The sequence below is a fragment of the Eptatretus burgeri genome, chromosome 3, assembly GCF_056783735.1.
Source record: "Eptatretus burgeri isolate ZD-2024b chromosome 3, Ebu_testis_v1, whole genome shotgun sequence".
Taxonomy (NCBI): Eukaryota; Metazoa; Chordata; class Myxini; order Myxiniformes; family Myxinidae; genus Eptatretus; species Eptatretus burgeri.
In genome coordinates this window covers 39,360,854-39,384,320 of record NC_140963.1, presented here as the reverse complement: position 1 = coordinate 39,384,320, position 23,467 = coordinate 39,360,854, and the positions used below count along the sequence as shown (strand labels likewise).

The 23,467-nt window shown below is 41.7% G+C and overlaps 1 protein-coding gene across 2 annotated transcripts in view; it reads left to right on the top strand.

Moving 5' to 3' along the window:
* Nucleotides 1–682: 682 nt before the first annotated feature.
* The window catches only part of LOC147029735 (potassium voltage-gated channel subfamily A member 3-like), an 87,177-nt gene continuing 64,392 nt past the window's right edge, over nucleotides 683–23,467 (top strand). The window contains exon 1 of one of the 2 annotated variants that reach the window (XM_085873008.1): nucleotides 683–2,200. In XM_085873008.1, the coding sequence (XP_085729134.1) occupies nucleotides 860–2,200 (1,341 nt within the window). In that variant the 5' untranslated portion in view covers nucleotides 683–859. The remainder of the gene's footprint in view (nucleotides 2,201–23,467) is intronic. The other variant, XM_085873009.1, reaches the window with a different exon arrangement.

Genomic DNA, 23,467 nt, shown 5'->3' with positions numbered 1-23,467 from the left:
TTGAGACAATGGGGGAAGGTCAAGTTCATTATTGCAGGTGAGCGACTTGAGACAATGGGGGTTCATGGTTCATTTTTGCTTACAATGTGTAAGCACACCCCGCGAGCATGATAAAATATTCAATCACAATTCCACCTTTTCCCATTATTACCTGTTCATCCTATTTATTACCAGCACAGAGGGCATGCCTGAAGAGCAACAAACGTGGCCTTCAGCATTTTCACAAGAGGACATCAAGTTTTATCTACTTTTGAGACAATTGTCCGAATATTCGGAACATCTGCAACATCTCAAAACGTGAAATTGTCCAGAGTCTGCGAACAGCACCAGTTCCATGACCAATTAGATCACCCTCTGTTCTCTATTATACCTGAAACCACAGCACCTGATTGTACTGCCGAGGCATTGTGTTATTTATTTACTTACATATTTTGTGTGCATGATCCAGGTAAGGGAACAAAATGGAAAGGGCGAAATATCAACAGCAAAGTATAATGAGAGTGAGATCAAGGGGACGAGGTGGGAAAAAAATCACAAAAATCTGGAAAAAAAAAAAATAATAATAAAGGAGTATGCTTAGGAATGGGGTCATTTTGGGGTAGAAGAGCCGTTCCACCGGCGGCTCATTAATTGGCGTGAACCTCCGTATTGAAGACAGCGCCACGTGTTGCGTCGTGTGAACGGGAAAGGGACGCTCGAGGGAGGAGATGGAGACTCGGAGAGGAAAGGGAGGAGTAGGAGGATTAGTGGGATGACAAGGTGCGGGAGCGGTCGAGAGGATCCCGTTGGGGTTGGCGGTGGACGCGTCGCGCATGAGTGGGTTCAGGTGTGCGATGGCCACAACATTTGTGGTTGAACAATGACGGTCGTACAAACTCGAGAAGGCAGTGAAAACGGTGGGGAGGAGATGGAAAAGGCCGTTCGTTTGGACTCCGACACGTTTCGGAGCCAGAGCAGCTCAGACGTGGCGCTCGGTTGCTCGTACGAGAGGGTCATCATCAACGTGTCCGGTCTTCGGTTCGAGACCCAGCTGAGAACGTTGGCACAGTTCCCTGACTCGTTGCTTGGAGACCCCGAGCGTCGGTCGCGGTACTTCGACCCTCTTCGCAACGAGTACTTCTTCGACCGTAACCGGCCGAGTTTCGACGCCATCCTGTACTACTACCAGTCCGGAGGGCGCGTACGAAGACCGGCAAACGTCCCCTTCGACATTTTCACCGAGGAGATCAAGTTCTACGAGCTCGGGGACGAGGCGATGGTCAAGTACCGTGAAGATGAAGGTTACATTAAGGAAGAAGAGCGACCGATGCCCTCATTGGAGTACCAAAAACAGGTATGGCTCATGTTCGAATATCCCGAGAGCTCCGGCACAGCACGGGCCATAGCCATCGTCTCGGTGCTGGTCATTTTGATCTCCATCATCATATTTTGTCTGGAGACCCTTCCAGCATTCCGGGAAGGCGACGATTCCACGAACAATGTTACGGTGGAAAAAGAATCGAGAGAAAACACGTTTGCTGACCCGTTCTTCATCGTGGAGACCATCTGCATTGTCTGGTTCTCTTTTGAACTCCTGGTGCGATTCTTTGCAAGTCCCAGCAAGGCTGATTTCTTCAGGAACATCATGAACATCATCGACATCATCGCTATTCTTCCATACTTCATCACACTGGGCATGGAGCTGGCAAAGCAGCAAGGCGACGGTCAGCAGACGATGTCCCTTGCCATCCTGCGCGTCATTCGCCTAGTTCGGGTCTTCAGGATATTCAAGCTGTCACGCCACTCGAAGGGTCTCCAAATCCTCGGGCAGACTTTGAACGCGAGCATGCGAGAGCTGGGCCTCCTCATCTTTTTTCTCTTCATCGGCGTTATCCTCTTCTCCAGCGCCGTGTACTTCGCCGAGGTTGACGAACCGAAGACCCTCTTCACGAGCATCCCCCACTCGTTCTGGTGGGCCGTGGTTACCATGACGACTGTGGGATATGGAGACATGGCCCCTGTTACGCTCGGAGGAAAGGTTGTGGGCTCCCTGTGCGCCATTGCCGGTGTGCTGACCATTGCTTTACCCGTCCCTGTAATTGTATCAAATTTTAATTACTTTTACCACCGTGAGACGGAGAGTGAAGACAATGTGGAGTATGCTCACGTATCCAGCACCCCAAGCCACGTGCCAGTCAAGCAGAGCCACAGCTCCTCGAGTGTAAGAATTGTCAATAATCTATGCTCTACTTCTTCCCCTTACCTTATATTATTATTCCACACAATAACGTTTGTCGATAACAACTACACCCTCCTGTTTATGAAGCTCGTGATACGTAAAACATCAGGGTATCTGCAAAGGTAAAGCAACACCTATCTGAGCCACTGACTATAAACCTCATTTGATTGAAAGGGAATTTCATGAAAAAAAAAAAACAAAAAAAAAATTGACAAAAAGTTTATTTTGATTGAAAAACTTTTCATGTTGCATTAAAATATGATGCGCACAGACCTCGTGGCGGTGCACACGAATTAATGATTTATTAAAGGACACTCAAATCAAACCATGCTCTTGCTACTCCACAATTAACCTTCATGGTTAGCATGATCAGACAACTGGGCTACAGGGTGAATTAATTGGCAATCTTCAAGGAAATATTGATTAAACTCTTAGTGTCTCACTCAGGAACAAGAAGTGAGATCCACTTTCAATATTTCCCATGGGGATTCGAGATTTATGGGAATATGCCACAACCAGGCGACGAGGCAATTCATTAAGAGAACACATTGGACATTCATTCAATCTAAAATCTGCACAAACAGATTTGCTTTGGCTGTTTTGCAGAAACATATTGTGATGTTACTTAACTGTTTTAGTTTTGTTATGGACCAATTTCTGTGGATTTCACAACATAATTACCTCCGCCACCTAAGGTGGAAGGAGGTTATGCTTTTTCACCCCTGTTTGTTTGTCTGTCTGTCTGTCTGTCTGTGCGCAGGATAACTCGAAAAGTCATCCGTGGACGGATTCAAACGAAACTTGGTGGATGAGTTGGGAAGGTGATAATAACAAGCTGATTAGATGTTGGTTTATGTCCGAATGCAGATTTGGCCTATCAGTGGGATACAAACCGTAAAATGTTCAGCCTGGTGGAAGTATGCACTCTACCGAGTGCTGCTCGAGTTTACTACGTTTTAGCCCCCGTTGAACTTGGTCTGAAATGGGGGCTCATGGATTTGGTCTCACTTTTCGTGTCCGTCTGTTCGCGCGTGTGTCCGCGACCACATCTCGGACATGTATGGACCGATTTTATTCATACTTAGCAAAAAGACAACACATTATGGAATACATATGCACGTCATTTTCTTGAGATGTCAGATCCAAGATGGCCGACTGGTGCCATTTTAGTTGCGAAAGACCCGATGTTGAACATGTCCTCAACCCTTTCTCAGATATGCATTTACTGATATTCAAAGGTAGCAGACAGATATAGAATGATGGCTTACATATGCACGTCATCGTTCTTTGAGATCTGATGCAAGATGGCCGACTGGTGGCCATTTTAGTTGAAATAAACCGGATGTTGAACACGTCCTCAACCATTTCTTGGACATGTGTTTACCAATGTTGTTTAAACTTGGCAGACAGATAAAGAATGATAGCTTTCCTAAGCATTTCATTTTCTCTGAGATCAGTTCCAAGATGGCCGACTGGCAGATATTTTGTTACTTAAACGTGTCCACAACCATTTCTCCGACATGTATGGTCCGATTTTGCTCAATCTTGTCACAATCACAGTACACAATGACGTACACCAGCATGTAACTTTATTTTGTGATCTGATCAAAGATGGCTGACTGGTAGAATGGTGGACACTTTAGTTGCAAAAAAACATGACGTTGAACACGTCCTCAATAATTTCTCGGACATGCATTTACCTATCTTGTTCAAACTTGGCACACAGATAATGAATGATGGCTTACATAAGAACGTCCTTTTTTTTGAGATCAGATGCAAGATGCCAACTGGCGGCCATTTCAGTTGTAAAAAAAAATCTGATATTGAACACGTTCTCAACCATTTCTCGGACAAGCATTTACAGATGTTGTTCAAACGTGGCAGACAGACAATGAATGATGCCTTACATATGAACGTCACCTTTCTTTGAGATCTGATCCAAGATGGCCAACTGACGGCCATTTTAGTTGTGAAAAAACTCGACGTTGAACACGTCCTAAACCATTTCTCGGACATGTGTTTCCCAACATTGTTCAAACTTGGCACATAAGTGATGATGGCTTACATATTCACATCATCTTTTTTTCGAGATTAGATCCAAGATGGCCGACTGGTGGCCATTTTATTGCTTAAATGCGTCCCTAACTATTTCTCAGACATGCATGGTCCGATTTTGTTCAAACTTGGCAAAAGTACAATACGTGATGGCATGCACGTACCTCTCACTTTATTTTGCGATCTGATCAAAGATGGCTTCCTGGTAGACTGTCGGCCATTTAGTTGTACATAAATATGCGGTAACCCTTTAACTCCATACAGCAAAATTACTAAAACAATGAGGGCTATGAAATTCTATGTCTTTTTTACTTATTATACAAGGGTTTAGGCTCATGGAGCTAAATGTCAAAGAGCATCAGGTTTACTGACTTTTTTGAGGGTCTAGGGCTCTAGGCTCATGGGGAAACTAAATGATAAAGATCAACAGGTTTACAGACTACCAAATGGTATGGTGAGGATGGACATTTCAACGAAGCAAGGAGGAATTAACAAAAAAAAAGAGTAACATAATTTGATGGCAAAGTGAAGCAATGGCCAAGAATCGGCATGTGTAGAAGAGATCATCATGAATGTGCATCGGTAAGCACAGCAGCTCATTTGAAAAACTGAAATTAGGAGGATGAAACAACAGGACTATGTGTCTTTTGCACCTGAGAATGTGGAGAGGCTTCTTTCAACCCTCGACTCTGACTCTGCTCCTGGAACAGATGGCATGAGCTTCCATGTCCTAAAAACCTGTTCTGCTCTTACACATCCTCTCTCTGCCCTTTTCACACTATATTTGCGCTCGGTCATCTTCTATCTGCTTGGAAATCCGACAACATCACTGCATTACGTTAAAAAAAGGTGCAAAAGCTGTTGCCGTTCCTATAGACCAGTGGTTCTCAACCTTTTTTGCCCCATGCACCCTTTTCACCATGTGTCAGAATGTCATTCCCCCCTTTCCAAGATTTTTGACTCAAAAGGTGGATTCCAAATAATATTCCAAATAATATTGAACATCTTTTATTTTTCCTATGTTAGTACATATACATTTACTGGGATTATTTTTATAGTGGAGTTTTACAAATCTAATAACAAAAGAAAATGTTGATGGATTTTAAAACTTGAATAAAAATCGTTTTTTTTATATTCAAACTAATTACTTAACAGACTAAAGTTACTGAAGCATACTTCAATAAACAAAAAGTTCAATAGAATGCCAGGGTATTGTAATTCATTTTATTCTGATGACGATTACAGTCAATGAGAAACCTGTGATTGTTTTTTCTTCACCAATTCTTGGATACGTGGAGAGGAGTGCTTGAAAGGGCACAATGCAGGTCATTTTCAACCTCCAATCTACTTCGTTGCTTCGTTTTCATTTGCAACAGAATTGAAAAGCCTGACTCACAAATATATGTCCACACAAATGGAAGCAATGCATGGATAGGTCTTTCTGCCACTTTTGGGTAGGATTCGCACATCAAGGGCCAAAATTCTGTGATTGATTTCTCATCGAACATATCTCTTGCTCCTGAATCGGTCTTCAGCTCCAGAAATTCATCTTAACAATCATCAGGAACTTTTTCAACTGACAATTTAAATGGATTTCACACTAAATCAAACTCCTCATCACTGAGTTCAGGAATATATTTGCTGAATTTATTTTCCAGTGCTGTCAAATGCAGCAAAATTTCATTTTTTGCAAATTCTGGAAGCACTTGGTCTTCACCACCAGCAACAAGAATTGGTGACAGTTTCTCAAACATTGCAATATTTTTGAACTTGACCTTTATCTTCCAATTTTCCAGCTTGCTCATGAAAGCTTTCAAGGAATCCATGAATTTTATGATGTTTGTATTCCATCCTTGTATCTGAAGATTCAGTTTATTCAGCTGCTCAAAAATGTCAATCAAGTAGGCAAGGCGCATGATCCATTCCTCATCATCCAGCCAGGAAAAAAAATTTCATCCTACCCTGAACTTCAAAAAATAATTTGAGCTCATCTCCAAGCTCAAATACTCGCTCAGTTACATTTCCTCTTGAAAGCCATCGAACATTTGTGTGGAAAGGAAGCAAATGATGACCTGCATCCATGTCAATACATAACAGCTTGAAAAATCGTGAGTTAAGAGCTTGTCCTTTGATAAAATTCACAATTTGAATTGTTTGATCCAAAACCTTCCCAAAAGTGGAGCTGGAAGTGTTTTTGAGGCCAATGCTTGATGATGGATCATACAATGAATGCCTTTCACTTTTGGAGCTCGCTTTTTCACACAAACTTGAAATCCAGATCTTGTCCCCAACATAGCTGGTGCTCCATCTGTACAGTACCCACAGACATTATCCCACAAAAGATTTTCTGATTCAAAGAAAGATGAAACCTTTTCCAAAATATCTGAGGCCTTGGTAGTTGTTTCAAGAGGAGAACAAAAGAGATACTCCTCTTTAAATGAACCTGAGTGAACATATCTTGCAAACACCAGCACCTGGGAACATGATGCCACATCAGTCGATTCATCAAGTTGAATTGAAAATAAGCCAAATGCTGCAGACTTGATCTCCTGCACAACTTGATCCTTGATGTCAATGGCCATCTCGCTGATCCTCCTTTGAACAGTACTGTTTGATAGTGAAACTGCTGCAAGTTTTTTCTCTAATCGATTTCCCAACACAATTTCCACCATTTTGAGAGCACAAGGTTTGATCAAAGTTTCCCCAATTGTATGTGGTTTTTTTTGCTTTTCTATTTCCAGTGCTATGACATAAGAAGCTTCGATAACCTTTTGGTTCATTTGTTGGAATGCCCTTGTTGAATCCAGCTTCATCTTTTTGAGAGCATTCCCATGATGTTCAAAAAAGCTTTTGTCCTTGTCCTTGTGTTGAGGATGAACATTCTGAAAATGTTGCTTCAACTTTGTTGGTTTCATAGAATCATTCGACAAAGCTTTGCTACAAATAACACAATGAGGCCTTTCTTCTCCATTGATGATGATGGATGTGAATCCATATTGAATATATGAATCACCGTACCCTCTTTTTTTTGACACTCATGATGGGCTCCAGATTCTGTGAATTAAAAACAAGAATAAGTCAAAGATAACTATAAATGGAATATTTCCACAGATAAAAAAGTGAAATATTTATCATTATTTTTAATTTCATCTGTGACATTCAATAAACTTTATTGAATGTCACAGATTTAATAAAAAACAAACCACAATTCTATGGATTGTACATAATCTACAGGACATCACACCTTATTCAATAACGTGTAGATTATGTACAATCTGTAGAATTGTAGTTTGTAGAAAGATCAACATTCCAACAGTTTGAGTCTGCCAATCTGTGATCCCAATTCCCCCCTGAGACCCTAAAATTCCCCCTGGAGGGAATTCCCCCCTGGTTGAGAACCACTGCTATAGACCCATCGGCTTACTTGCAATCATCAGCAAGGTCATAGAATCCATCATCGCAATTAATATGAAATCCTTCCTTTTATCCAACAACCTCATCTCAGATCACCAATTTGGATTCAGACTAGGTCACTCCACCTTGGATATGTTGCTTCTACTCATCTAATAATGAATGGAGGCCCTCAATTTCAGACATGAGATCAGGGCCCTCTCTCTGGACATATCTCATGCTTTTGATACAGTCTGTCATCCTGCCTTACTCTGCAAACACTCTACCTATGGCATCCAAGGTCAACTCCATGCCTGGCTTTCTCACTTCCTCTACTCTTGTAGCCATTGTGTGGCACTCAATGGAATCCTTTCATCTCTTCTTCCTGTCAAGGCTGGAGTGCCCCAAGGTAGTGTTCTGGCCCTAGTCCTATTCCAACCCAGACTCCACCCTATACCGTGGCATCCCTCATCCTTCAGACAGGCAGGCTGCAGGCTGCAGCCTCTTCTCTCTCTTCAGTCCTTGAAAAAAATTACAAGATGGTCAAACACTTGGAATATGTCTTTCAATCCTGACAAATCTCGCACATCTCTCTCCGGAAGGACCACCTGGCAAACCATTTATTTTCTGAACAATCCTCTTGAGGAGGTTCAGTCATTCAAACTCCTGGGTCTCACGATTGCCATGATCTTTCTTGGGCAAAGTGCATTTCAAAGTTGATCTTCAAAGCCAGCCACCAACTGGGCATCTTTCATCATGCAAGGTCTTTCCTTGGCCAATCTTAACTCTTGAGAATGTACAAGGCCTTGATTTCCAACTTGTTGAAATATTGCTCTCCTTTCGGCGAGCGCACTTGCCTTACACCTTGCCTTTCTTGATGCCGTGAAAAGCGAAGCCCTCAAAATCATTGGGATCTCCCATAATGAAGCTGATTGTCTAGGACTCTTGCTCTCACATTGTATACAGGATGGAGGTCTCTTTGTATTCTGTTCCTTCCTTTTTGGTCTTGCACCATCTCCTCTTTTGGCTCTGTATCTCTCAGGTTTCTGCAGGGTGCACAATATCTGCCAGTAACCCTCTTCCCCAGTTTGTTCAGTCTCATTCTTCCTTCCAGGGCTTCAATACAGCTGTTGTCCACAACCTCAGGTCATCCCACATCCATACTCACAATCTCTTCTTCCCAAATGACCCCATTCCCAAGCACTCCCTTTGTCTAGGTATTGTGATTTTTTTCCTCCTCTCCCTCACCCCTTTTCATTTGTTAATTGTCAATTGCTTTGCTCCTTTTCTGTTTCATCCCTGCCTTCCCCTTCCTCCTCTTGCTGTGTTTCATTCAGTTTGTGTGCAGGTTGTTCAACCGCAAGTGTCCTTCTCCTACTCTTGATCTCACGCTCATGCCTACTCTGCTGTTGGTGTTTCCTCCTTTCCATTTTGTTCCCTTCCATTATTCTCCAGCTCTTCCACAAGCTCGATCATGCATACAAAAACAACATTGCTACAGAGGGGCACACAAACCAAATAAACTTCTTTGGGTTGGGGGTGACCAATGAGGGACAGTGGTTGTGGGGAAACGAGGAATGAACATACACAGTGATACCACCACCATTGTGGGAACCAAACCTTTCAGAGGTCAGGTCAGGTCATGTAGGGAGTATGCATCAGAGCAGCGTGTCGTTGTGTCCACTTTTCGCCGATATTCCAGGGGCCTCCATCTGGCCATCCCCAAAGCAGATGCTGGCCCATCCCCATCTCCTTTAGATGCTCATAAACTTGCTGCAACCGCAAGGCACGTGATCGTCCCATTGGCCTCCTCCAATCACCAGGATCCCTCGCTAAGAGAATCTGTTGAGTAGGATCAGCATCAGGAAAATGAGCCACATGTCCATACAGCCACAGCTGATGCTCACAGACTATACAGATAACAAATATCATCTGAGTCTCTCTCAGCAACCGCTCATTGGACGATAGGATAGCAATAGCCAAGGATTCTCCGAAGAGATATGGTACCGAAGGAGTTAAGTCTTCATCTCAGATCCTTGGTCAGCATCCAAGTCTAACATTGGTAGAGCAAGACTGGAAGGGCAAAGGAATTAAAGATTCAGACTTTTGTCTTCCTGCATATATACTGAAAGCACCACACCCCATGAACCAGTGAATCCATGACTCTCCAGGCCAGACCCAGACGTCCATTGACCTCTGGATCACAACATGCGGAAGCATGAATATCACTGCCAAGGTCAGTTAATCTCTCCATGACAACAACATCCTCACCAAAAACAAGTACAGACAAGATAACAGCAGTCAAGATGCCATTGAAAGCCTGGATAGTAGTTTTGACCCAGGAAACCCGGAATCCCAGTGGCTCCGACTCCTCAATCAATGCCTCGAAGGCCCCCATAAGGATATCCAGTGTATTTGCAAAAGATGACTGAATCATCTGCAAAATCAAGGTCAGAGATATTGACATTCCCAAATGATGCACCACAGCTTGATCTCTCCAATATCCTCCCCAGAATCCAGTCCATACAAGCACTGAAAAGTGTGGGGGCTAGTACACACCCCTGACAAACTCCACTAACAACAGGAAATAAGTCGAAGATGGAACCACCACATCTCACAGCACTCTCAGTACCAGAGTAGAGTTCAGAAATCAGATTGATCAGTTTTGGTGGCACCCCACGAAGACCATCACTCCTCCAGAGGGCATCCTGATTCACTGAATCAAACGTTTTGTGGAGACCAACATCAGCTGCGAGTAGTCCCTGCCAAAACTCCCATCTGCATTTGGTGAGGACACATAGAGCAAGGATACGGTCAACTTTTCACCACTTTGGTGCGAAGTGGTGAAATCTGGATGCTGGTATGCAAGTAGATGGTGGTGAACCCTATCAAAAATTACCCAAGAAAAGACTTTGCTTGGCACTGAGAGCAGCGTCACCCCTCAGTCCTTGTTGTCGTCCTGGCGATCAACCTTCCCTTTCCAGAGATGGACAACAAGGCCCCTCTTCCAGTCAGTTGGGTTTATGCCTGTGCTCCAAATAGAGCACAGAACTACATTGAACGACATGAGTACAGCATTTCCACCAGCCTTGAGAAGTTCAGCATGGATGCCACAGATCCCAGGAGCTCTACCCCCATTTCAACTGGTTCACCACAGTTTGTGTTTCCACAAATGAATGTGGTTCACAGTTGATTGGAGGGTCAGCCATTGGGATAGCTACACCCATGAAATCCAACTCAACAGTTGGAGGGTCAGCCTGTTACAGCCACTCAAAGTAACCGGCCCAGCGGGCCTTCACTTCAGACTCCACTGTCAAGAGTTCACCACCCTCTGCTCAAACTGCAATACACGGAGGGACGGGCTTGGATGAACACAATGCACAAATTCCTCTGTAAGCGGGATGAGAATCACTTGACCACAGGTGATGCTCTACCCCTTCAAAATTCCTCGCACATTGGCCTCCTTGTCCATCCTCAGCATGCGTACAGTTTTACGCCTCAACTCCCTGAACAGCTCAGCTCTGCCATTAAGCCTGGCCCTGTGATTCCAGTCAATGGAATCCAGTGTCCCTTGGGAGACGAAGTTCCTCTTCGCCTGATGGTGGGTTTCTCGACATCCACCAGCAGCAACAAGGATGGTAATCTTGAAGGCACTCCACACTCTTCAGGATTCCCCAAAACACCCAGACCCCTCCCCCCAAATCCCCATTAAGCATATACACAAACTCCTCAACTGCCCTCTCATCTCTGAGCATGCCAACATTTCAGCCGAGACTGGGATGGGACCATTCTCCTGGATTTAAGCTGCAACTTCAGAGTTGCTAAAACAAGCCTCCAGTAGACCCTGCAGTTCTGAATCGCCCTCCAGCCCCCATCGATAAGCACATGGTCAATCTCCTTTGTCACCCCACCAGCATTGGAATACCAAGTGCAGCAATGAGCTTGTGGGTGCTGAAACCATGAACTAGCCACCCTAAGTCCATGACTTCTTGCAAAGTCAGTCCCAGACCCATGGGAACTAAAACATGTCTCATAACCATCGCTGTCAGTGCCAGTCGATGAGTTAAAATCCCCCAAGACGAGAAAACTGTCTCACCTTAGGTACTGATCAATCACAGACTCGAGCACGGCATAACATATCTCCTTCACAGTGAGATCACTCGCCTCAGTCGGAACATATAGAGAGACCAGTGAAATGACACCCAAGGAGTGACGAATCCTCAGTCTCATAATACATTCATTGACCGGTGTTACCTCGATTATCATAGGAGTCAGCTTATTGGATACAGATACAGCAACTCCTTGGGTATGGTACCCATCAGAGCAAGCAGACCAGTCATAGGTGTCAACCACCTGCCATTACCTTACCACTATTCTGTTGCCAAACCTCAGAGAGTGCTGCGATACCGATGCTCAAGCGATGGAGCTTGAATGATACCAGAGACAGGTGATCATCCTCTCTTAGGGATAGGACATTCTAGGCACTCACCCAAAGGGACTGCCTCAGTTTCACCTGAGCAGACCGCCATCTGATGGACGACACTTCAGCACCACACTGACACACACCACCACAATCTGACCCAGGAAGGTTACCCCATGCTTTTCCTCCTATCATCAAAGAATGAGGTCCCAAAGGCTTTGCCCTAATCCCATTATCTGGTCATCTGCCCTGTGAAGGGCTGCTGCACAGGAGGTACTCCCACAGAGTGGGTTTTCAATTTTCTTTGCATTTTTTATGTGTTTTGTGTAATGAAGTGTTTTACGGTGGCCGGAGTGCAAATCCTGCCACCAACTTCCTTGAAAAAGTTAACCCGACTGCAAGAGGATGTCCGCAGACACAGTTGGGCACCAGATATGGATGACCGTTGGCTCACAAGGAGCTCCTCCACCCTTTGACAGGTTTTGTTTTTAATCCTGCTGGGTGTCCTTATCCATACACCCTCCTCACCACGAAACCTGGTGGGGTCGATGGTTTTGTCGCCGACAACCCGACCATGAAACAAGTTAGTACAGGTTTATATGGTACCTGTAGCAAGTCAAGATATGATCTGGACTGATCTGACAAAATGTCAGAGGAGAGGTGCCAATAGTGAAGAGCACACAGAAGAGAGGGGACATCCTGTGAAATACATGTTTCCATGAGACATGCAATGTCTAGGTTATGTACAATTGTCTGCATGGGTATATCTGTAAAGGAGGAGCACAGACTTCTGATATAGGTAGACCAGAGGGTTAGGGAGGAGGAAGTACACACAGTAGAGTTTGACAGGGACCAGGTTAATATAAACTGGTTTAGCAGGGACCGGGCGAGCAGGGACCGGATGAGCAGTATTCAGGTGAGCAGTGACCCAGTGTCTTTTTTGATGAGAACTGGTCTTCACTGCTGCTGTGAAGACATTTCTCTAAACCCAGTTCAGCAATGCAGAGTCAAGCATGACCTCCGAGCATGAGACAGGTTTGGTTGAGTGTGTGGAGCAATGACTGCATGTGCGAGTTGGCAGTTGTGACATGGCTCTGAAATTGAGCCAGGAACCAAGGGAGTGTAAGAATGTTGGCAGAGGCAAAACGAAAAGAGGACATGACAAAGAATTGTGGGATGGAAGACAGGGCAGAGGTATGAGAGGAATTCTGGAACACAATTTAAAGGAAGATCATTAATTTTTTTCCACCTTTACCTGGATAAGAGATACATGAAGCTTGTTAAATGTTACTAAATGCATTATAAGACACTAGCAATCATAAGTAAAAACTAGAGCGGCACTCGGTAGATCACATACCTTCTCCAGGCTGAACATTTTACGTTTTGTATCCCACTGAGAGGCCGGATCTGCATCTGGACCTTAAACAAAATGTCATTGACTCACCAAACTCATACACCAAATTTTCTCATAATTTGTCCTTAACTTTTTGATATATCATGCCCTACAATGTATTGGTTTTGGCCTCATTTCTCAATTGAGAAGAATCACTTTTAGAATTCTAGCATACAGATCTGGATCCTCAGCAAAATCTACTCAATTTGTTATTGTCACACACCCAACCTGTCCATAGCTTTTTGAGATATCCTGCACACAGACAGACAAACAAACAGACTATAAATCACTAAGAGAGCGTCACTTGGCAAAAACAAATAACGAATTGGAATGGCACTCGGTAGAGCGCATACCTCCACCATGCTGAACAGTTTTTTTATCCTACTGATAGGCCGTGTCTGAATCCGGACCTGAATCAAAGTCTAATCAGCTTGTTCTCGTCACCTAACAAACTCATCCACATGGTTTTGTCATAACGTGCCCACAACCTTTTTAAATACCATGCTTTATCGTTTTTTGGCACCATTTCTCAATGGTGAAGAATCATTAAAAATATATATATATATATATATTTAATTCTTGTATCTGGATCCGGATTGTGATCTTCACAAAAATCCTTGTCATGCACCCAACCTGTCCACCAAATTTCATTTGAATCCATCCACAACTTTTTGAGATATCATTCTGCATCTCGTTTTTAGCGCTGTTTCTCAATGGTGACGAATCACTTGGGAAATTAAAAAAAATTATAGCATCCGGATCCTGACTAAAAATGTGCATTGCTGTCCTTGGCCGGTCACCTATATACAGAAAAAAATTGAGAATGATTTCTTAAAAACTGGACAAAAATCGTGTGACAAACAGACGAACAAACAGATTCTACAGATCAACATACTTGGCAAAATTATTCTGCCAAGTAACAAACAAGGGGTGAATACATAACCTCCGTCCACTTTTGGTGGCAGAGGTAAACACACTATGAAATAGAGAAACGAAAGAGTAAGATAAAAGAGAGGAGGTGGAGCTGAGGATACGGCAGAGTGTGGTTTATGTGGACAAAGACAAAGAGAAATAGATACATGCATTTTTAACACAAAGCAACAAAAGTAAAACTTCTGGCAGGAATAACTATGATAGAGCAAAAATAAAATGAAAGGACAAGATTTAGACAATTGCAGATCCTATCTTGATATTCTGAAGTCGATCGGTTGGAATATAGAACCATGCGTCCTTTTATGAGGAACCGGCAGCAGAAGGATGATTGCTACTTCTTTAAAGCTCGAATTATTCCCACTTTATTGTGGGATTGGCTGAAGAACGTTTTTATGAACTGGTTGGCCAGGCCTGACATTTGACTGAGGCTGCATGGATGGGGAATTTGTTCTAGATGCCAGCAATAACTAAACTACTCTTAATGTTCACCAAGTCATGCAAGAATATGAGACACTGAGCTTACCATAACATCGATTTGAGGGTTGGCACACTTTGTGACTGAGTTATGTTGGGAATCAAACCCAGGCTAGACAGTTCAAAGGTAAGTGCACTTCCTCTGCACCATCCTGTGAGACCGTTTAACCGCAGGATACAAACAGCTACCCAGCCAGGAATGTATCTTGTCAACACACCATAACAACCTCCTCTTATGTCAACCCAATGTCTTGTCATTGACATAATAATCTTAAAATGTTTCATTTTCCTTCCAGTCCATTGTTTGTTCCATAAGATAACACATCATTACATATTGATTTAAGAAAGTAGTTTTGATCTCGATCGTCAAATTACTCTGAAACATTGCCATATTGGAATAGTTATAGATATATTATTCAAGTATGATGAGATTTGAACTTATCTGTTATTGACCTTAATCATCCCATACATTAACCCATGAACATATTACCTTACCTAACGTAACTCAACCCTCTTACTTACAGGTTGCTGCTTCCTCCTCTCCTCTCTCTCTCCTCTTTTCTTGTTGATCCATTCTCTTGGTTTGTATGTCCAACTGTTTCCCCTGTTGGCCCAATGCCAGTTCATTGCCTTGTTATCCTCGGTCACCTCGCTCTTCTTCGAGCCTCGATTTTGTATAGAAAATAATTCTGCAACAATGTCTGTTTGTATGTCTCTGTCTTTTTGTGTCTGTGTATCTCTGTGTATCTCTGTCTCTCTGTCTCTCTGCATCTCTGTCTCTCTGTCTCTCTGTCTCTCCCCCCCCCCTTCTCTCCCCCTGCCCCCTCTCTCTCTGTCTTTTCCAGTGTGTACAAGAAATATGAAAAAAAATCATTCTTGAAAAGATGACACCAAACCTTCATTCATTTCCCTCGTTAATTTGTTTTGTAAAGATGTTTATCCTGATTAGTTTCTTCCTTTGACATATCTTACTTTCTTCTACTCTTCCCCTTTTCACCCACAGGCCATTATACAATTCAGTATGACTTGTTTCTGAATACAAAAGTGGACATAGGCTGGCCAAACCGTTGTACATCTACATTCTAGAACATGTCTTGAGATCATGTATAACTTTTGCTCTTCTACAACACAGTCTGCATACTTGAGTACACCAACAAACTCCTTTCTGCCCCCCTAAACTTTCATCAAGTTTGGACTCACCCTCTGCACTTTGTCGTTTTTTTTTATGAATGGTATCACAGTCTCTTTTTATTCTCAACTAAATCACACCCACAAAGCCATGCTCCCTTACACATGAGTATCCTCAGTCTCATGGGGAGATAAAGCACATTCAATTATTCTGACACGATTTGCCAAATGTGATGGTGTGGTCAGAATACACTGGCAAACTTTGTCCTTAATGACATAAAATGCCTGAGGTAGAGGACTTGTGTTGGGTGAAAGTGAAACAGAGTATGTCCACCTTAGCGATTTGTTGAGGTCGATGTAATGGGGAGGGAATATAAAAATAGGATCGCACATCGTGAATCTCACCTGGATCAGGAGCAAGTTACTCAAACCCCCTGCAGACTCCCTTAGATGCTGCTTTTTTAATGCCTTGAACAAACTTGAATACATCATGGGTGATGAAGGTTGTGGTCAAGTTTCATCGAAATTGTGTGCGTAGTTTCAGAGAAGAGAGCAAATACCTATTTTTTTTGGGGGGGGAGTCAAACCCCCCTTGTATATCCCCTTAATGAGCACAGATTTTGATGCAGTCAATATACTTTCTTTATAGGCATCAGATGTGAAGCTTATGGCTATTTGGTCAAAATCACGTGTTTGGCTCAAGCGATAATGACTGAAGTTTTTTACGGACTGACTGACTTACTTACTCACTTACCGACGGACGCTGCTCGATCGCTTAATCTTACCAGACTAAAGTCCAGGTGAGCTAAAAAGTAACAGTTAAGAACTTCGGAGCCAGCAGTGATGCTGAGAGATGCCAATGACATTACAAATAGTGTCCCGTGTACGTACCCGAACGTCTTGCCAGGAGTTTGGCTCGTTCCTGAATGTGCACGTTTGTTTACGCATTTTACAAAGACCATCTGCTTAGCAATGTTGTGCTTGTAATAACATCTTTTCATAATCAGAAACAGGCCATTGCAAATGTGTAACATTGGCTGATTTTTCATGCTTATCTATATATTACTAAAACTATCATTTTGTATGTATGTATGTATGTATGTTCCCGAAATACAGCCAAAACGGTAGACGATAGAGCAAAAAATTTAGTGCCACCTTACTCACCATTCTCCTGCGGTTTGCAGTGTCAAGTTTTGTTCAAATCGGGAAACGAAAAATTTATTAAAAATCAATTCCCGATTCAGTCAAGTACTGTTCGGGAGAATTTGATCAATGCAAACAACCTCAGTGGTATAGTTTGCTGGAGCTATCTTTTTTTCTTTTTTTTTTGAAATGATTTTTTTTGTCAACCGCTGTCACAACGGGAACCCAACCGGTTCACGGGTCATCTAGTATCTTACTACAAGATATCTAGTCTGTTTTTGTTTGTGTGTTTGTTTGTTTGTTTATTTGACTTCCATGTACTCCTGAAATGTTGTACAGAATGAACTGAAAACTGGTGGTTGTACTTGGAGTGGGCACGGGAGGGTTTGAGGTGATTAAAAAAATAAAAAGTAATCGTTCCAGCGGTTTCAGGATGGGAGGAGGACCCCAATTCTCTACACGTAAATGTGTGTCATATTGCACCGCTCCTGGTGGGGGTGAGCATTACAAGTCATCCCATTCGTAATTCTGGGGGAAATAACCCATCTGCAAGGATAGGTTCCTTGCAAGTTAGTGGTTTAATAGGTCAATAGACCTGTGGTGTTCTATAAACACTTAATGCTATAAACAAAATATCTCGCGTTGGTTGTTATCTCTTTTTGTGGGTTTCAGGAGGTGGGAGGCAGTAATCTCAGAACTCAAAATCTCCACCTCTTATTTTTTTGGTAGAGGATCATGACTCATGAACCAAACTGTGAGTTTCGTTCTCGTAGCCTTGTTCCAAGGGCTTTTTTCAGAACCTTCACTGAACCTCTGGCAGCCTCCGATTGGAGTGAGTGATATTCCCCGGAATGATTTTTAAGTACTCAGTCATGTTTTTTTTAATCATGTAGCTCCAACTACAACTGGTACAATTTAAGCTTCCTTCAATTTCCAAGTCCTCTTGACCTCATTTTTCAGATCCTGGTATTTGGTCATTTTCCTAATTTCTATGGCCTTTAGTCCAAGGTCATTGGGAACTGAAACGTCGATCAACAATGCCGACTTTTCCTTTTTGTGTTTAAGCACTATGTCAGGACCCATTGCTTTGTTTGCAATGTCCACACTTGACGAGATCATCTTGTGATGCGTGAACATCATATGTACATTTTCAAGGATCAGATTTGGTTTGTGTTTCCATGATTGTTCTGGATGTTTAAATGTTTACAGATGTTTCAGTGGATTACTCTGCATACACTGTCATGTCTTTCTGTATACAGCTGTTCCGGGATGAGTTTTTTTTTACATCCCTAGAGGAGGTTTCTGGTACTTTCTGTGTCTTCCCCACATGACCTGCATTTGTCCAATTAGCTCAATCCCGCCATTTTCTTAAAGGCATTAGTGTAATGTCCTTGGTTTTGGGCATTGATGATGACTCGTTCTCCATCCCAACTAATTTGACGTCTTCTTCGCCATTCCAAAAAGCCTTCCTTGTCGATCCCTGTCCTATGAAGCTCATTTTTAAAATCTTCCTGCTCTTTTGTCAGTCTCCCATTTGCCAGAGTATATCTGCTGATATTACTTTTTGTAATTTTCCTTTTTTACTCTCACCGAAGGAGAGGGTCTGTTTGGTTGTTATTGCATTTGGGTTTGTTTGGTTGTTACTTGCATAATGGAATATTTTTGAAGTATATTGGTCTGTCAATTTTGTTATTCTGTCTGTCTGTTTGTCTGCCCGTTTGTCGCCGACAGGTCACAATTTTAAACCGATCTTCACAAAACTTCACCATATGGTAGAGTTTGTCAGAAAGAAGAAGTCTATTCTTTTTGAGCTCAAAATATCAACATAGGCCAAAGGTCAACAACTTTGGTGAGATTTCTAAAATCCTCAATTTTCATCCAATTAACTTGAAATTTGAAGAGGATTTATATTTCAGTTCACTGAATTCAACTAGCCAATTATTTTTGAAGTCAACATAGACCAAAAGCCAACATAGGCCAAAGGTCTACAACTTAGGTGAGATTTCTAAAATCTTCAATTTCCATCCGATTGACTTGAAATTTGAAGAGGATTCATATTTCATTTCACACAATTCAACCAGCCAATTATTTTTGAGGTCAAAATCAACCAAAAGGTCAACAATTAAGGTGGTATTTCTAAAATCCTCAATTTTCATCTCATTGACTTGAAATTTGAAACGGATTTGCATTTCAGGTCAATGAATTCAACTACCAATTATTTTCGGTCAACATAGGCCAAAAGGACAACATGGGTCGAATTTCTAAAATTATCAATTTCCATCCAATTGACTTGAAATTTGAAGAGGATTTGCATTTCAGGTCACTGAATTCAATCACCAATTATTTTCGGTCAACATAGGCCAAAAGGACAACATAGGTCGAATTTCTAAAATTGTCAATTTTCATCCGATTGACTTGAAATTTGAAGAGGAGTTGCATATTTGGTCAATGAATTCAACCACCAATTATTTTTAGGTCAAATTTGTTTTATGGATTTTGCAAATATCATGCTCTGCACTATGTCTTCGTGTTTGTTTCTTTGTCTGTCAATCGCCTACAGGTCACAATTTTAAACTGATCTCCACAAAACTTCACCATATAGTAGAGTTTGGCATAAGCAAGAAGACTTTTGTTTTTGAGGTCAAAAGATCAAAAGGACAACATCGGCCCATGGTCAGCAATTTAGGTGAGATTTCTAAAATCCTCAAATTTCATCCGATTGACTTAAAATTTGAAGAGGATTGAAATTTCAGGTCACTGAATTCAACGAGGGAATTATTATGGAGGTCAACATAGACTAAAAGGTCAACATAGGCCCAAGGTCAACAACGAAGGTGGTATTTCAAAAATCCTCAATTTCCATCCGATTGACTTGAAATTTGAAGAAGATTCATATTTCATTTCACACAATTCAACCAGCCAATTATTTTTGAGGTCAAAATCAACCAAAAGGTCAACAATTAAGGTGGTATTTCTAAAATCCTCAATTTTCATCTCATTGACTTGAAATTTGAAACGGATTTGCATTTCAGGTCAATGAATTCAACTACCAATTATTTTCGGTCAACATAGGCCAAAAGGACAACATGGGTCGAATTTCTAAAATTATCAATTTCCATCCAATTGACTTGAAATTTGAAGAGGATTTGCATTTCAGGTCACTGAATTCAATCACCAATTATTTTCGGTCAACATAGGCCAAAAGGACAACATAGGTCGAATTTCTAAAATTGTCAATTTTCATCCGATTGACTTGAAATTTGAAGAGGAGTTGCATATTTGGTCAATGAATTCAACCACCAATTATTTTTAGGTCAAATTTGTTTTATGGATTTTGCAAATATCATGCTCTGCACTATGTCGTCGTGTTTGTTTCTTTGTCTGTCAATCGCCTACAGGTCACAATTTTAAACTGATCTCCACAAAACTTCACCATATAGTAGAGTTTGGCATAAGCAAGAAGACTTTTGTTTTTGAGGTCAAAAGATCAAAAGGACAACATCGGCCCATGGTCAGCAATTTAGGTGAGATTTCTAAAATCCTCAAATTTCATCCGATTGACTTAAAATTTGAAGAGGATTGAAATTTCAGGTCACTGAATTCAACGAGGGAATTATTATGGAGGTCAACATAGACTAAAAGGTCAACATAGGTCCAAGGTCAACAACGAAGGTGGTATTTCAAAAATCCTCAATTTTCATCCGATTGACTTGAAATTTGAAGATTTATATTTCAGGTCAATGAATTCAACCAGCAAATTATTTTTGAGGTTAACATTTTCCAAAAAGTCAACATAAGCCGAATTTCTAAAATTGTCAATTTTCATTGGATTGACTTGAAATTTGAAGAGGAGTTGCATATTTGGTCATTGAATTGAACCACCAATTATTTATTTTTAGGTCAAAATTGTTTTATGGATTTTGCAAGTGTCATGCTCTGAACGACATCTTCTTATTCTTTGTTTCTTTGTTTGTTTGTTTTTGTCTGTCGCTTTGTCCGTACAGAACTTTTGTGTTTTTCTCCAAAAACGCTTATCGGAGTGAGACAAAATTTTCACCATGGGAGCGACGAGTCATGTGTAATTTTTTGCTGATAATCGGAGGAAACAGGCTGCATCAACCCAACTGGTATTATTTCAACAGCATTATGGGGGCTCAAAACCAAGACTCAAATATTTCAAGCCAGTCACCTAAGCCATTAAGCCAACACCCGGCTTATGAGGCTAATAACTTCATTGCTTTTCGATGTCGAACACGGCCTGAAACCACAGCTGGGAAAAGTTCAACCAGCCGGTCAATGCAGGCTCGTCCTTGCTCGTTCTTAATATTGAAAACAACAACTATTGGTGTTTCTTTGACCGTTGTGAACCTCTCATTCTGAGAACTTTTGTTAACAATACTAAATTATACTGATTGTTCCTTGGACACCAATTATGGTTGGTTGAGAAAAAAAACATCACATCTTCACATCAACAGTCCACATCGACTGTTCAATTGGGTGACATAGGAAAAATGTCGTAGCATATAATCATTAGCAAAATAGGTGAAAGTTGTGCAAAATAGCTCACGGCGAGAAGAATGGGACCTTGGGTGCTACCCAGTGGGACACGATTTTCTCGAGATAGGATGGAAGAAAGCTTATTTTTGGAGAGACAGCACATCATTTGCTCACCACAACATAATTTTAGACTATCTGCACTTACTTCATCGCTTCCAGTATTGTTCCTTGTTCAATGTTCCAATTTTTTGTCCATCCCGTTGAAGAAAAACACTTACTAATGTATGTATGATCATATGTCTTTCACACAGGTGATTGTGTTCATAAATTACAAACAAGATAAAGCCATGAATGGAAATCAGAAAATTCTTGCATGAATGACAAGGAGATAAGTGGACAAAAGTTAAAGCAATGGAGTGTATGGCATTTGAATGGAGGATAATAAGCTATCTGTTCAGATTGGAACGTTTTGTTGAATGCAACTGAATACACTTTTCAACGTTACACGTAGCTAGTCTTTTAAACGTATAGTAAGATTAATTCCAAGAAACTGTGTGGGAAAACTCAAAGACAGGAGGTAGGGTTCAAGATCAAGCCATGACATTGTAAGCGAGAGAACCCTTTTAATACCCCCCTCTCTAGCCCAACAAGTGAGACTGCAAATGGAATGTTGGAAACAGCACATTGGGATGAGGAGTTTAAATTTACAGTATATGACGGGAGGAATAGGACTTTTCGTGTTGTGTCAAACCCAGACAAAATCTGAATGAATAATTCAAGAACAAGCCATAGTATAATATGTACAGGATTACTGAGCGTCATTGAAATGCTGTAGTTATGACATCAGATAAAAAAGAGTGTACCATCAGACTAATGTACAAATCATTAGGTGACTCTGTAGACCTGATCAACCCCATTAGAACCCTTAGATCCCAAAGACTTTACAGAGCCCATTCAATACTTTAGAACCCTAAGACCCCCTAAATCGCCGTAGAACCATTAGACACCTAAAACCCAGCAGACCGTTTAGACCCATTCAACCCTTTTTTAGACCCATAGACCCTTTAGGCCCCACATGCCCTTTAAACCTTTACACCCCTTAAGTCCCTGACTCATTTTAGACCCATTAGACCCTCACACCCTTTAGGCTCCATACACCCTTCAGACTACTTACACCCTTCAGATCCTTTAGATATGTTAGACATCTTAAGACTCCTTTAGACTGCTTGGACCTTTGACCATTTGGAGCTTTAAACCTTTCGACCCTTTAGACCTTTACATCTTTTCAGAGACTTAATATCCCTTAAGACCCCTGAGATGTTTACATACTTTTTTACATCCCAGTAACATGCTATTTCACACGAGGAAACTGTTCTTTGTTTCACACAGGCTTGAATCAAACTCTACACTGTCACGGCACATCAACCCGCCATTTGCATTCTTCCCGTCTCCCCTTCATTCTTTCCCACATCAATCCTTCATTCTTTCACACAATCTCTCCCTTACACCAGAACACCATATCCCTCTCCTACCTTAAAAAAAATATATGTGCATTAAGACTCAACCACATAACACATAACGTTAATTAAGATGTTTCAAAACAATTCAAAGAATTAACACATTAGTTCTGCATGGCAATCATTTCCCAAATTCACAATTAAATTTTAAAATCTGTAATATAATCTTGTAGCTATCGAGGAGGGCATCTGACCCATTGTGAACTGGCCTCGGGACATGCCCCGGGGTTCGCTTTCCGGCTTTGCCGAGGGGAATCACCAACATCCTCCGTCTCTTTTTCTCCCCATAACTGTGAATG